Genomic DNA, 16,871 nt, shown 5'->3' with positions numbered 1-16,871 from the left:
TTTCCCGTTAGGTATTTACGTTTACTTTTCACGTTTATTTTCCACGTTTATTTTGCACATTTAATTTTACAATACAAAGGGAAAGAGGAAAAATCTAACCAAGAAAGTAATGCCAGAGCTATTTAGAATTGTAAAAAAGTATCTAAGCTTCGAGGGAATATTTTTCTGAAAAAAAATCCACTAACGGATCTCACGTACATTATTATTAAAAAAATAGTACCCGAAGAATACAGCAGTCTTTCCATGGAAAAACGACATTGATTGCTATGTATACAAACTTATAAAAAGATTTGCAAAAATCAGTCAGTCTATGCTTGAGGTTGGTAAACAGTATTATCCAAGTTGTTAAAAGCCATTTGTTCATCGATCCAATCACGCGCTAAGGCAACATTGGCATAAACACCTGGAGTTCCACCTTCCGCGCAACCGATTCCCCATGCTACAATACCTGCTTGTAAATACGTACCAGGATTACTCTTCATGGGGCATACAAGAGGACCTCCTCCATCACCCTAAAAGAAAATTTTATATTCTATAATACATGATATATGATTTACGTGATACTACACGATAGTACATAACAAAAAAACTATAATGGATTTGACAACTGATTATAAGATCTATGTATAATAATTAATTTACTTTGCAAGTATCTTTCCCAGCTTCTCCACCAGCGCATATAAAGGTTTCGTGAAGACGGAAGTATTTTCCTAGTCTAGTTTCTCGAAGCTTGTCCTGACATTCTTTACGAGACACTATCGGCAATTCTACTTTCTTCAAGATTACCTGGTAGTGTCCTTCCTTACCTATAAACCAACAAACGTTCCAATTTAGAGGTTCGAGAATTTTTAAAATAAGATTGAATAGATCTGTTCAAATTGAATTTCGTAATTGTATTATGTTTATATCAGCACGCTTTCTGGTAGTTCGAAATCTACGTAAAACTGTAGGCGCTCGCCTGGAGATCTTTACCAAAAATGTCTCTTCCCCAGCCACTAGCGAAACATCGAGAATTATCGAACACAGCATTTCGTTCTGGCAGGCAAACGAGATCCACGTTGTCCACGAGATTCACCGGCTCAGACAAGATCAAAATGGCGAAATCATTAAATAGAGTGCCGGATTTATAATTTTCGTGAACGATTACTTTTTCTACTTTACGATCTTGATGAGGATATATTTCGTCCTTAGTTTGCGTGTCCCATTCTCCAGCACGAATTTTCAACTCAGATGGTTGTCTTCTATTGGAAAATTACGAGTGTTTAGTTACAAAATGCCAGGTGAATCGACGTCAATCATAATATTTAAAAGGACTAGATTATTTACCCTTGCACACAGTGGGCGGCTGTTAAAACAGCCAGCTTGTGAATCAAGGAACCTCCGCATTGATAAAGGTTTACTTTCTCATTTCCGATCATTTCTTCCTTCAATATAGCCACCATCCACGGGAACTCGCCAAATTGCGCTTCATTATCGACGGCGCCGGTAATTCTGAAACCAACGCCGTTCGGGTGTCTTTGCCCGCAACCTTTTCTCTCGATTGGCGGGGGCGTAATTACTTCGTTGGTCCTGTCTGGTGGCTTACAACAGACTTCCATGTAGTCCGCGCACTTACCCAATGAGGTTCTGTATCGTTAACATTGTGTATATCGTTGAGGTTATATTTCCATAAATCAGTATTATAATGAAGATACAAAGAAATAAGATGTAATTTATACAATGACGCTATAAAGATCCAAATGTACAAATTTCTGGCTAGACAAATTTCTCACTTCATATTTCAAAAGCCACATCAAAAGAATTTTAACTGTAATACTAATTAGAGTGGTTGACGATATTGCTTTCATTACATAAAACGAAAAATCTATTTGGAGTAGATCCAAAGATAGTCTCATGCAGCGTGCACATTCGATTCAATGAGAATTAAAGCTCACACGAACAAGTAATAAACAAACCTGACATCCACATATCTTGTTAGACAACGAATCACCGTACATGCAAAATCAGCTTTTCTGTGTATTTATTCACATTCGATAAATATGTCTATATGTTCTTAACGTAGATACAATCAATCCAATATTACTTGACAATCGTGCATTACTTGTGCCAATAACAGTGCTAACACTTGCCATTTTGAGACTAATCTTTAGAACTCACCCCACGTAGCTAGTCTCATCATTGAAACCGGACCTGATATCAATGATTGTTTCTCCGTCGTCTGAAATGGTGCCGTTTCGACATAGATAATACGTCACGCATGTACAGTCTTCCTGTGGTTGTTTCTTGTTATCTGTACCCAAAATAGTCGCCGCTGTAGTGGAAATTGGTTGGTTGGTTGGTTGGGTAAATACGTTCGATATTAAAGCATTCAACTCATCGTCCACCATAGGGGTCTGAGTTGAAGAATTTGTCCCAGATAGGCTCGCTATCAAGGAATCCAATCCACCATCGTTTTGGGGGGCTGATACAACCAAAGAAAAGCTGGACACAGCCAGTGTCAATAGTATTCTCCACATTGCTGTGTTGAAAGTTCTGAAACAGAATTATTACATGGATTAGAGTGGATCTTTACAATCTCAAGAGCATGAGGTGCAATGGCTCTTGAGGCCTTGAGTTCTTGAGATGGTATAAGTAGGGACTATAAGAGGATGTTAACCAGACTTTTTCCGGGTTTGGGATAAACCCTCGGCGTGATTTGTCAAGTCTCGAGAAGATAGATTGAATAATTTACTTGATTGGTCAATGAATGTTTTTCGAATGAAGATTCGATTCGATTTGATGCAAGAAAAATAATCCGCTCTCGAGGCAATAAAATATTTTTATAAAGAAAACTTGTTAATCTAGTTACAACACCAGTCTCGCAAGAAAAAAAAAAAAAGAAAAAGAAAATGCGGTTGGTTCATCGATAGTTTGCACATACCTGAATGTCCGCAAAAGGACAAAATCGATAGTCAAATGGATGCCCCAAGGTAAATGTCTACGGGCATCGCAAGAGATTATAGGCTGACTACGGTAGTCTCATTTTATTTTGCATATAAATAAGAATGACTTCACGAAGATGAAACCGGTATGACGTGACGATATCCCTCCCTTCCTCTCTCTTCCCCCTTTAGATACAGAAACATACGGGAGGCATTTCGAAAAATTTACCGTAGGGTAAGCTCGAGATGTTCAATCATTAACATTGACCATTACTCGTCTTTTATGTAGTTTCATACTAATTTCTTCTAACGCTTTCAAAACATATACACGGGGTAATCGTTCATAGTCGACATTAGCGTCCAACGTAAGATAATTTATCTTCATTACACTAGTCGACGAGGCAGATTATCAACTATATTGATAAATGTAATTGTCGTTTACCTTGATAAAAAAATACATTTGATATTCAGGAAAATATTCGACTTGAAGAGGCTGTGGAAATCCGGAGAAGTTCGCGGTCTAACGAATAATAATTGGTTGGTTTCGCAATCTAACTGCAATCATTGAAATTAAGACAAGCGTTTCAAGGTTTCCTAGAAAAAATAATTATCGTTTCACTGCGTAACCAAATATAAATCAACATTTGACTGTAAACTTCGTCATGGGTGGCTGAACGCAATTAATTATCCAGCATGTTACGCAATGTTTTTAAATAATCCATGAATTCTAAATAAGCAAAGTTTTCCTGTTCGAAATTTCCAAGATTTATCGCGATAGCTTAAAAGAGATGTAAATAAAATCATTAAAACGGAATATCGTAGAAACATGCAGTCAGAACAATGATTCCAAGAACTAAATGTAAAACTTAACAAAGCATCGTATTAATAAGAAATTATTATGTAAGCATCTGCCCCCGCATTCGTGTCAGATCGGGTATTCGTGACACTGACCTTTTTCTTGATCTACTTGCCACTATTATATAGAACCGGTTGACCATCCAGTCGAAACATCCACATTCTCGAACTGAAATATTCTTTCACTCTTTTACGTTGTCACTTAGATATAAAACCAACCATCAAAGATACTTTTACAGAAATTACTCTAACCGTAATAAGTACATACGTATTTATCACATTTCAAGGAAACAAGTGTTAGCATTGGCCGTCAAGGACTTCCAAGAAAACTTCCAACAATTTCTTCATACCTTTATCTTCTTTTATATCTTTATAAACAGTGTGACACATGTTGTACCTAGAATTTCTCTATAGTTCCACAAGGTTTATTTACATAATTTACAAATTGATTTTTTTACAAAAATGAAAAGAACTAAAATTTATAATCATATTCCTATTACTTTAATTATTTAATTTCGTTAAACACCAAAAGGTATATAACTACAATACAATACATTACGTTCATGTAATAAGTCGTATATCAAAAACAATGGAGTACTCACTATAAATCGATCTTAAATATACGCTGCCGAGTTTTCTTCTGGAAAACACAACAGAACACAACAGAATGTCGAGCTCACGATTTCTTCGTTTGCACATATAGCAGCCAAGCTTCGAGCATTTATGAGAGTTGCCCCCACCACTGTTCATGATTTCATGATTCTCCATTCCAGCGTTCATATATAACGCGTATTATGTTTCCTCTGAACTCTTAACCCATTCGGTATCAACATGATCTTGCTCCCACCACTTAGGTGGTATTTCCCATGCGCAACCATGAAACATACGAGCAAATTTCTTTCCTTTTCGGAATAGGTAGGATTCCCTTTTTTAACAATCTCGTTATTACTTATAAATTTTTACGCTATTATTTATAAATTGTACAACTTTCTACAATACGTACGTCTTAACGCTGATTTCCAAAGGCTGTTGATATCCAAACTCGGAAGCTTATCTTTCGAGATATTCATAATAAAAACTGAACTTGATTTTCTCTTGGATTCGTTACCGAAACAAGTTTTCGTGAATTTAAACAGTGGTATTTCTATTAGTAAAAATAAAATTCTAACAGATCACTAACTTTGCGTATATCCATCGAGCGATAACCTCTCGAAGATTTGTATCTATCTCCATTTAATTTCAACTGCTGTTGCTTCTAAAGAACGTGTCAGGAATTCAATATGTTCTTAGAATTCGCCATTTTTTTATGTTAAGGTCAAGTAAACTCCTTAACTATTCTGATTTCAGTTACTCGTACATATTCCAAATAAAAAAAAGATACTAAAGTTATTTCTTTGTTGTTACTTTGTCATTTCTTTGTTGTTTTCAGCATATAGATCTAATGCAGACAAATCATTTTTGTTCGCACAATATCACCACAATTATATACTTTTCTCTATTTTCCTAGTTAAAAGCAACAAAGATAGACATATTATGACATACAGTGACATCGCGCGCAGAAATCGTTTGTATCGGACTTTACTTGAATAAATAATTTGACGTATAATAATTGATTTATTTTACACTAGATGTCGCGACAATGGATAGATGATATCGATGCAATTTAGATACGTTGTAAAAAATAGGTCGCAACAATGTCTCGTTAATCGTTCTTATCAACTCGTGAGATTTTACAATAATTGATATAACATTCACGTTATAATATATAGCGATGCATATCGTAGATAATTGATGGGAGAATATTATTATTATCTGAGAAAATATCATAATAGTGTGCATTGTTCACCTCCTAGTGACTCAAAACTGTAATCAATATTTTTCTAACCGAATGACATAGTTTAGTTTCATGGAATATTTAGAGGAAACATTTGTAGTTTTATAGGTTATGTTTGTTATTGCTTCGAACAAGTCGGTACACGTTGCGTTTATTCGAACATGAAATTTTTTTTTCTTTTTTATTATTTAATTTGTACTTTACAATTTATTCAGCCGGACATTTGCTAAATTTTTCTAACTTAATTGCTAAATAACATGTGGATGGCTATCCCCAGCAGGATACCAGACAGGATACCCAGCAAGATCTTCAAGTTTGACTATCTTATTTCTTTAGTGAGGTCAGTCGAGTGTTTTCTTTTTAGTCTTCTTTCTATGAGAGTTTTGCTCGCTTCAGCAGCCAACTGGTTTGAATAAGTTGCCGTTCTTCCTTTGTATTTTTCTGCTTACCTGCCAATTTCTTCTTTGACAATTGGTATTTTTAAATCTTTGCGTATATCCTCGTTTCTGACATATCATGGGCATTGACTATTATTCTCGGTATTTTCGAGTTCAGTAATTCTAGTTGATTTATGTAGCTCATTGTTGCTGTCGAACATAAAATATGGCTACGAGGAAAATTGATATAATAAGGGCAGAAAGGAAATAGAAATAAGTGCCGGCATGACAAAAATAATTTTACCAAACCGCTGAATTATCACATTCGTTACATTTACAAAGACGAATATTTTCTTGCGCTGTGTATTTTTTTATGGTACACAATTTTATACAGTAAATGAGACAAAAATATGCATCATAAATTAAAAAGACTAGATAAAAAATTTATAAACTATATTTATTTTCTATCACGCCCCGTAAGTTGCCAATTGTTGACCGATCCATTGCGAGTATTGCGCTACATTCGTGTAAACGGCGGGAATATTTGATGATCCGCAACCGATTCCCCAAGACACTATACCAGCCTAAGAAAAGAATAGAAGATAATTTTTGAAGATAATTTTTGAAGAAAAGAAGATAATTTTTGTACTTTTTTTTCTCATTTATAGGCACCTCTAGAACGTAATACTTGAAGTAATATGATACCTGAAAGTATTGTCCCGTGGCTGTAGGACACACAAGAGGTCCACCGCCGTCTCCACGACACGTGTCCCTATTTGCTTCTCCTCCAGCACAAACAAAGGAGCTATGTAGCTGAAAATACGTTCCTAATCTCGTCGTTCGAAGACGATTTTGACAATCAGTTCTGTCCACCAGAGGAAGTTCTACTTTCCTTAACTCAGTTTGATACGTTCCACCTGTGTTGTGACATTTGATTACGATTTGATAAATAGGAGGACGTTGCGATTATGTATAAATAGAAAAACATACAAATATCGTAATGATCTTACCGAACGAGTTCTTTCCCCAACCTGTGCCGATACACCTAGTACCAGCTGGAAATGTTAATCCCTGCTGCGGCATACAAATAGGGGCAACGTTGACATTCAATTTCACCGGTCCATTTAAAATGACCACTGCTATGTCATTGTATAGAGCAGCACTATAGAATTGGGGGTGGGTTATTATGGCTTTTATGTTTGCGTCTTGAAAGGGTAATGGTTGGTCGCCAGCTTGATTTTCCAGATCCCATTGACCAAAACGCGCTATCGGTCTACCATTTCCTAAACTAACAAGCTATATTTTAATATCCTTTTCTCGTAAATTTTAGTATTCAATAGTCAAGTTGAATTTTCAGTTATAAAATTTGCATAATCTGCTTACTTGGTAACACAATGCGCAGCCGTAAGGACAGCGCTCTTGGTAATCATAGATCCTCCGCATTGGAATAGATATTTACCATCTGATTCTATTGTTAACAGAGCTACCATCCACGGAAACTCGGCGAAATACGTTTTTCCAGTGTCCACAGGGTAAGGTTGGGCTGTGAGAAAATAAAACATCAGTTTCGATTAACTTAACGTTCCATTAATTTAACAAGACTCAACAATCATTTACAACAATCTATGTACCTGCCGCGTACGTTTTATTCTGAATACCACACCCAGGTTGCGAGAAGGACGCTTCACCATTTATAATACTCTCTCCTAATCCATCTAAATCGCGATTTCTTGCTATATTGATCGTAGAAGAGGCTCGACAACAAATTTCGTCCGTGTTTCCACACACGGAGAACCTTGGATCGATGGCACCAGCTCCACCCGTACTGACAGAGTTTCCTGGCGTGCACAACCAACTTTTCATGCAATAACAAGCCTGAGAAGTGCCAGGATTTCTAATGGGTCCGATTACCACTGGAATCCCATTTCCATAGCCTGTGTTTATTCCCTGACAGCAAGACGTTGGCACAGGGCACGTCTGTTGATTGTAAGTCACCAAAGGATTCACGATCCCGACGTTTACTGGAATCACGACCCCGTTGTTGCACTGGATTGCATTTCCACATAATACACAAATTTGTGGAGAGACAACCGGAGGATTGGTTACTACAGGATACTGGATCACGCTGGTCGGTCTGCAACACACCATGTTGCTGCTGGGACACTCGATATATTGCAGACGAGGATTGATTAAGCCTTCTCCGCCATAGCCGATGATTCCGTTTGCATTACATTGAGTTACAAGCACGCAGACACAGATCGGGTCAGGTTGAGGGTTTGTGGTTGGAAAAATCACCGGCGGGAGAGTCGAAGTGGTCGTAGTGGTGGCCTTCGTAGTGGTGGTTGCCTTCGTAGTGGTAGTTGTCTTCATAGTAGTAGTAGTAGGTTTCATTGTTGTAGTTGTAGTAGGTTTCATAGTAGTGGTGGTGACTGTTGCGTTCCGTAGATGACAACACACTTCCAAGTCTCCGGTGCATCTTCGGTATCTGTTTTGACATAAGAAACCATCAGTCAACCAAACGAATTAATTTTATCGGTGGTATAGAAAAATTTACCGAATGTCGATCATTCCAATGTTTTCTGTAATTATAGTACGGTTAGCGTCACATAGGTAGTAAGGAACGCAAATGCAGTCTGCGGTTGGCGGGGTGGTTGGCACATTCTCTATCTTCTGGATCTTTTTCTTCAGTTTGAGTAGATGAAACAAGAATAAGGGTGACGAGGCACTGTGAAACGTTCTGTCCGCTTTTCTCACTTCTTCGTTCGATTTGTTAGAAGATATTATTTTTGTAACCATCAAGAAGATCGTGATAAAATAAACTAGCACAAAAGGCCGCAGCATGGCTTGTTTTCTATTCGCTGGCTCGTTCTCTATTGAACGATTTTTAACACGACTCGTCATTTATGTATACAGGATGTGTCGGTTTCCTGACATACTAGGAATATCCAGATTTCATTCACAAGGCTAATAGGTTGTTTTATTATATGGACCAAGTTCTCAATTTTCTAAACAATAGCGCAACTACGTCATGGTTTATCCACTGGCTCGAAGATGCGGCCAGATAAAAATTAATAATGTTTACGAGCTCCTCTTTCTGTTTGGTTATTCTATATTTAGTGAAGAGCTATTTTGATACGCTAGGCTTGTCTATAATAAAATCATTCACAATATCCACTTATACTGGAGCGATTATTTGAGCAACTCGTCGTAACGAATACAAAGAGTGACCCACTTACCTAGTAAACCATCGGCTATCACAAAAGTATCGGCATAAAATATTATGACTAGCTACGAGGAGTTAATCTGCGCGCGAAATAAATAACTTGCTTTTAAATAGCGTCGGATAAATTAACTTGGGTGTTCTTGATGTCGATGTTTGAAATTAAATTTGAAGACGGAGAGGGAATGTCGGATTAAGAAGAAAAGATATTACGTTTTAGTCGCGGTGCAAAAAGTGCTACAAAAATCCTCCTGACGGTTAATCATCGAAACGCAGCGACGTAATTGCTTCTACCGGTTGGAAGCGTGCGAAACGATTTGTGCTCGGCGACGCGTATGTCGTATAAAACGTGAACAGTTTCCATGAAATCCACCGTCACGCAAAGTTTAGTTTCTGCCTGTAAAATGTGATATCTTCCCTTTTTTTTTATATACGCGATTTTCTGATAAAGAACAATTAAACATCGATTACTTCTCTTGAGTTAGGTTATGTTTTGAAATAAGCACTCGTTTAAATTGCAGTATTCTTTAATAAACATCGATAATCATGATACAAACTATTAGACTACGTACACTTAAATAATGTCACGCCAATAACATAATATTAATAATATAGTAGTACAAATAACATTAATGATAAGAAAAATGATGAGATGCAAACATATATAATGTATCATGACGGCAATACGCAAAATATACCGTAAAATTACAATGCAGAAATGGCGAGCGCATCGTTGTGAAAAGATTGAAACTAAATTAAAATATCACATGTCCCTTTTTTCATTCGTATCAAAATAAATTCAAAATAAATAACTATTCATCATACTATTGAACATCATCAAATTACAAAATTAGCATTCGCTTCTTTCTCTCGTGTGTTCTTGAAGATTCTAAAAAATTTCGCCACATTCAATCGCTCGCCATATAATATATAATAATATGCTTGACAAAGGAGTGGATCATGCGATCGAAGAATAATCGCGCGGAAATTAACATTTGTACAATTCTTTTTGGATTATCAGGAATAGTGTTGAGATATATCAGGGATGAACGGAATGTGGAACGAGTAAGGAATATTACAGCGTAATAACCATCGGAATTAGCTACCTTCTCTGTACTCTTTAGGGCTCTCTTCTGGCTGCTATTACTACGTTATCACCTGCCGCTCATAATCGTAAACCACACTGGGATCAGATTACTGTAACGTCATCTCGCGTTTTATTGTGAATCATCTACTATACGTACTATACGTATAACGCCAGCGACAGTGCACATAGTAAACGCAACATGGCTTCCTTCTTTAATTATTTTGCGCATTGTTTTTATATATACTATAAAAAGAAAGTCGCAGGTCACGTTATAATTTACGATATATCAGCAGAGTAAAAAATTTTTTCGATTATTCCTCGCATTTATTATCTCTTTGGACTGCTATACATCATTATCAATAGATAATACTTAATTACAACTAGTATTTATGTATATGTTATTATGTTAGTAGTTATATAAATATTAGAAATACAATAAATTTTATAAACAATTCATATCTTACGGCAAATATAGAAACAGCAGTCTATGGTTCGACCCTTATTTCTTTATAACATTAATAAATTCCACATAGGGGAAAAAATTCAAAAAGTATAGAGATGTAACGAAAGTAACAAAACAAAGTAATTCCCTAGATTTGGGATCTCTAATTTACCCATTAGGAGAACAAAAAAAGACAATAAGATAGACGAGCCATGGTTTTGGTCTCGTTCTTAGAAGTTGTTAAGTCTCTCTCCCCTTGAATACAGTCAATCTATGGTACAAAAGTATTCGGCAATCATAATGTATCTCCAGAAGTAATATAGTCATTCTTATTTTATAGGTAATAATATCCTAACACGTAAATACCAATAATTACTATATAATAGGAACTTGAACATAAAAGACTCTGTAATAGAAATCTAATTAATGTACACATATCTATAAACTCATTGTTCTATCCATATCAACTCCCTGAAATTTCGATTAAAAGTTACAACACGGAATTCGATCTTACATAGAGGAAATACTTGAGCAATGCAACACTACAGAGAGCAGGAGTGACTGTTCTTCCTCTCCTATCTCATTGCGTGCACAAACAAGTGTCACAAGAAAATCTGAAGTACTATTAAATTGCACGAAACAGTTCTAATACGATTTCAAAACCGCCCAATAGGTTACGTCTCCTCAGACATAATCTCCAATATGATGAGCCGATACCTTTACATACAACTATGCAACTGTTTGATTACTAATTGTAAAATCTATCGATAAAGTATTCCGGAAAACAATTGTTTTCTCATCTTTCCTTAAATAGTTTCGTTAAATGCTATCGCCAAACGATAAACTGTATTCGAAATCCCCTGTGAAAATTAACCTTAAATCTACTCGTCACTAGATATGAAAATACGCAAAACAAAAATTTTCGATCATTCGAAAATAAATAAATTTACCAAATAAAGTATAAAGAATATACTAAAGATTCGACATTATCGCTTAATCTAATTCAAAAATATTTCCAAAACTACAAAAGCAAACTCGCTGCAGAGAAACCAATGCATTCACCCGCTCGTTCAGCTGTGTTTATCCTAAATACACGAGAGCGATATTTTACTGCGCGATCTCCCTGCGACTATGTTTCTTCTTTCTTTGTTTTCTTATTAAGAACAATAAAGACAGATATATATATGTATATAAACGCAGCGAAATAGCGCGGTAAAATGTCGCTCGTATACATTCAGGGTTAATATGACAGAACGATACGTACTTATCTGATTCGACTTGGTACGCTTCGACGAACGTGTGACGGATGTCTAAAGTGAAATACGCGCACTAAGAAAGATCGGTGAAGCGGCGAACAAAAAAGCCACTGCCTGGAAAGAGCGACGAATCTGACCGTCAGTTATCGAAGTACCGATCAAAAGAATGTAAACATCGCGACTAATTGCTGGTATTCTCGTTTCGGTGACCTTCGACGAGACTCACAGTCAAGACACAGGAACGAGAGGCTTTGCAAGTTCGTCGGTTTCATCAAAGTAACTAAACATTCATAAATATATCTAGAGACTATGCGTAATTTCACTTTTTAATTATTTCGATCATTGTTCGAAAATGACGAGCGTCATGAAAGAAGTCTGGTAAATTAAAAGTATAATGTACGAGCTGCAAACTTTTGTATATATTCTACGTACCTATTTAATTGTTATGGAACGATCAAGTATACACTTTAAAAGGAACTTTATTTCATTGGTCCCTCTCGTCGGTCGTTTAAGAGAAGTTAACCTTAAAGAGAAATACTTTTCACTTATAATTTTGGTTAACCGTTAGTAAAGTACAAACGCAGTCTCCATGTTACATTTAATGTTGGTAAATAAAACTGCGTAAAAGCTTTCAAGTCGCAATATCATGTAAGAGTTGCTTTGTTTCATTTCAGCTCAAATAAGTATAATTCTCTCTGTCCATTGACGTGTCTCGATAAAAAAAAATCCTGACTCAAAGCATTTAAGATCGGAAAATGTAATTCGCGTTTGTTAAACGGTTTATAGAGAATCAGTACGATTTTGAACAATGTCATATATCTGACTGTCGTGTAAAAATTATTAATCTTCTTATTCACATTATCACAGTACATATTCGTTTCAATCAATCGAATTCAATTCGTTCTTACATCGGCGTAAAATTCGGTTGAAGATTAACATTAAGGGATATAGGTGTTCGTGGACGTTACGCAAATGCGATAAACGTATATAAATTTAAAAAATATATTTATAGTATCAAGTGCTGGCTCGAGAAAAATGGAAAAACTACGTATATTCATATACGAATGAATATTTGTTCGCAATATTGCAAGAGCTAAAACGACACGTTTGACGAGAATATATGGCACCACGTTTCGTATAATTCCTACAACTAACAATAAGATCTTTGGATGCAGCCTCTCGATTGTCTAGACGGTTCGTGTTACAAGAACGGTCTTTGCTTTTTCTAGAAATTTCCAGGTTTATTTTACGTCTCCTTTTCACTACGTGCACTACGTGCACTACGTGCTATTGCACGAATGGGGAGAAATAAATACAATGTAAGAAAGAGAAGAACAAAGATAATAGAGTGAAAGAAATGCAAAATAAACTTTCGCCGCGGCAGATCAACGTGATGGCAACTTTGTTGCGCAAATCGTTGCTAGACATTAGAACGCATACTCTTATAAGGCACTTTATTTCGTTGCTTGTTTTGGAAAGACGCGACAATGATAAGATTACCTGTCAGCAGATGATATACCGAAACGCTTGAAAAGTTCGAAGCATCTGTTCTTTGAAGTCCTCGACGAAAAGTAGATAGATTCTTCCATGTTTTATGGCACGACGATGGTGACACAAGTGTTCGAGTGTCACGTGCGTTTTACTTGACGCGCCGTTTGCCCATGGAGTTTCTCAATAGCTTGAACGTGTTCACCGTCGCTAATGTTCCAGGTTTCTGGCTCTTCGGGCAATACTTAACCGTATGAGCCACGTCTCCGTACGCACCGCAAATTGGACATGTGTAGGCCCTAAAGAAAAGATGGTGTGAATATAATTTGAAAATTATAGCTCTTGAATTTTTTTCTTTTTAATACTTTTTCTGGAGCTTAATAATAATAATAATAATAATAATAATAATAATAATAATAACAACACCAATAATAATAATAATAATAATAATTTACCAATTCAGAATATCAATGATTCAACAAGTTATGAGTCAGTTTATAAAGTTCCTTTTCAAATAGGATGATGATTATTTACTTACTTTTACGTTCTTAAGTTATCTTAAGTTCTTAAGTTATATACATATATATATATTAATGATTTGTAAAGTTTCACTAATGTTATTATAATGAGGAATTATAAATTATGAAATATGTAAATTCGTCTAAATTATCAGTAGAACGTAAAAGTAAGTTACCGAGCATGAACAAGTTGGAACGAAATAGAATTTTGTTTGGACTGCAGAGGGATAGAAAAAATATGTCGACGGGAGAAATGAAAGCTCGATTTACCTCAAAACCGGACAAGAAACACGACCTTCAGCATCCTTTAACAAATGTTTCCTGTAATAAGCCTCCTCTTCGCCATTATTTCTACAGAAAACGCATTCTGTAGGTAAAGGTTTCTTATTTTTCTTGCGGCGTGGTATTTCTGGCACCGTAAAATTGTCCAGGTCTGGACAGTATTCAAAATCACGCCCATTTTGACGGAAATCTTCCATTACTTCATCGACTACAACAATCAAGTAAAATTACATGAATTGCTTCCCTTCGAAGTACACAGAAAAGGAAAAGGAAAAAGAAAAACAAATGAAAAGCGATTAAAGTGACGTAATGTATGAAGAATAAATAAAAAGTAATTCTACGTGAGAAATTTATTAGTGAAAAGATCGCGTTAAAGACAATCGTTAGTCATCGAAAGCTTGCGAAGGTGACGGAACGATTACAAAGAAATACAATACTCCGGGGATAATCACGTCTAGTTTATTTTCGTCGAGCGAGGGCTTTTTCGAGGTCTAATGCGAGAAAGTGTAAGTCGAGAAAATAACGGCCGTAAGTCTTGTGTTTCATAGTTTGTAAACAGATTCGTCCTGATTTTTCGAGTAACGAAAAACAACATGGTCGTGTAATCGAACATAAATATTATTCTTGACAATTATTATGATTGTCACGACTTAAAAACTATCGAAAGATTCTGAAAACAATATTTATATTGATAACACATTCTCTGCGAAAACAATATTGAAAACACATTCTCTAACAATAAAATTTCTATGTTTTCATTTTGAATAGATGTGTTGAGATACGAATATTACCATCGCAATTATCATCTTTCAGCTCCCTTAACCTAAGGTGGAGCAAAAAACCTGCCATTTTCTGTTTATGTTTACTCGATCTCGAATATCTGTATCGCGGTAAGAACGATCATTTGAATCGTTTCTTTTTCTTCCTTTGTCTTTTCTCTTCGAAGAAACAAATAGTCAACATGTCGTTAGATGTTCATAAAATATTGGTAAAATACGAACTAAAAAATAATTATAAGCATTTAGCGATTAAATTAACAGGTGATATTTTTTACTTGATTCGGTGAACTCGGTCGAATATGCGTTTCTAGCGATCGTGAAGGACAAGTTATTCCGCAGAACGTTTTAGAATACAGAATTCCTTTTATCGATTCGTTTGTTTACAAACTATGTAAGGTATCTGATAATCGGAACGCGATCTCATCGCGCATTATGAACCATGATATGTACACGCAATTTCAAATTGAAACGCAATATCGAAACATTAAGCTATAATCACTGCCTAATTTATTGAATTTTAATCAGTAATCAATCTACCGATCATTTCGTGTTACATAAATAAGAAACGTGTTGCTTGTGGATCGGTGTGACACGTTTCTTGTTTTTAGCGAAACAAATGGTCATCGATGACAGTTCATATTTATCGTAAGTCATAGGGAATTCATAATGAGAAAACTATTGTGGTTACGTCTAAAGATTATTTACGCTACTATTTAGTTAATACGATTTAATAAAGAAGAAATATTTACGAAAATATTATGACGTAGGGATTAGAATTTGCTGTAGAACGCATCGTGTTATTAAATTACGTCATTTTAGATAGGGAACAGAAGCAAAGAAAGAAAGAATAAAATTTCTACGGAACGAAAAGTATGAAGATGCTATATCGTTTACGACGCAGAAGATTACGTTACGTTACACAATGCTACGTTACATCATCTACATACGTAATTTGGAAATTTAACATAGGCTAAAATAGCTTTTTATCTCACCGGCTCTAAAGATCGATATAAAATCGATAAAGCATTCTGTCTTGCTTCGATCGATCTTCGACGTTAGTATTACTTAAAGATTCTTCCAGCAAATTCCGTATCTTCAAAATCGTGCGAAATTATAGAAATATCCTTGAAAATAATCAATGCTAAATCAACTTACCATCTGGAAGTGAAGAGTTTGGAGTTTCGATTGTGAAATTAGAAAACAATCTCTTGATTTCCTCTTCGAGACTAGTGTTGAACGGATAAAACATGTTCGATACCTCTGGCAACGGAAGTGTTTGCGGGCACAAGATATGCATTGTGAATATAAACGAAGAGAAGGTGAAAATGAGAAAGACGGGTAGTGCACGACTTTTCGCGAGAAAACGCTGAAAATGTAAAGACTATGGAAAACAGCGAACGAAACGTCCCGGTCCAGCACAGTCGAGTTTCGAAATTCAACTGACGAGCTAGGGTGTCATACTATGTCACTGTGACCAACGATCGCTACCGAAGGGCCCGATGGTGGGGATGGTGCCTCTACACTTGGGCCTGTATTCATAAATATATGTAGGTAAGTGCGTAATACGATACTAATAAAACATACAGTGATCGATTTTGAGCGTTTCCAATGAAAAAATACTTGAATTAGTGATCGAATAATATAAGATGACCTTAAAATTGATAAATTGCTTAAAAATTTGTAAATGTAAATCGTAAAGCGTAAATTAGTACATTCTGTTGGTACCAAAAATATTGAAATTACCATTTTCTGGGTTTTGAAACAGCTTTGTTAAGCTTTTATTAGATATTGGTAACGAAAGTGTTTCAAATT

The 16,871-nt window shown here is 35.7% G+C and overlaps 3 protein-coding genes across 4 annotated transcripts; all 3 read right to left on the bottom strand.

The window, feature by feature from the left end:
- Window positions 1–4,535, bottom strand: LOC100741860 (phenoloxidase-activating factor 2). 2 transcript variants are annotated; one of them, XM_024368197.2, is made up of 6 exons: window positions 4,379–4,535; window positions 2,158–2,532; window positions 1,327–1,626; window positions 973–1,241; window positions 643–806; window positions 1–512 (listed from the first exon to the last, which is right to left on the bottom strand). In XM_024368197.2, exons 2-6 carry the CDS (start codon window positions 2,514–2,516, stop codon window positions 309–311), a joined length of 1,296 nt encoding a protein of 431 aa, XP_024223965.1. In that variant the 5' UTR covers window positions 2,517–2,532; window positions 4,379–4,535; the 3' UTR covers window positions 1–308. The 2 variants fall into 2 exon arrangements, with proteins under 2 accessions (XP_024223965.1, XP_012242099.1); XM_012386676.3 differs by having other exon boundaries at window positions 2,191–2,532.
- A 1,753-nt stretch (window positions 4,536–6,288) lies between these two features.
- Window positions 6,289–9,054, bottom strand: LOC100741744. Its single transcript, XM_003490192.3, has 6 exons — window positions 8,542–9,054; window positions 7,619–8,472; window positions 7,371–7,530; window positions 6,998–7,275; window positions 6,693–6,904; window positions 6,289–6,571 (listed from the first exon to the last, which is right to left on the bottom strand). Exons 1-6 carry the CDS (start codon window positions 8,886–8,888, stop codon window positions 6,455–6,457), a joined length of 1,968 nt encoding a protein of 655 aa, XP_003490240.1. The 5' UTR covers window positions 8,889–9,054; the 3' UTR covers window positions 6,289–6,454.
- A 662-nt stretch (window positions 9,055–9,716) lies between these two features.
- On the bottom strand, window positions 9,717–16,525 carry LOC100741626. Its single transcript, XM_003490191.4, has 3 exons — window positions 16,215–16,525; window positions 14,269–14,488; window positions 9,717–13,779 (listed from the first exon to the last, which is right to left on the bottom strand). Exons 1-3 carry the CDS (start codon window positions 16,354–16,356, stop codon window positions 13,632–13,634), a joined length of 510 nt encoding a protein of 169 aa, XP_003490239.1. The 5' UTR covers window positions 16,357–16,525; the 3' UTR covers window positions 9,717–13,631.
- Between the last annotated feature and the right edge of the window lie 346 nt (window positions 16,526–16,871).

This window comes from Bombus impatiens, unplaced genomic scaffold, assembly GCF_000188095.3.
Source record: "Bombus impatiens unplaced genomic scaffold, BIMP_2.2 scf_0406, whole genome shotgun sequence".
Taxonomy (NCBI): domain Eukaryota; kingdom Metazoa; phylum Arthropoda; class Insecta; order Hymenoptera; family Apidae; genus Bombus; species Bombus impatiens.
This window is presented reverse-complemented; position numbering and strand designations above follow the sequence as displayed.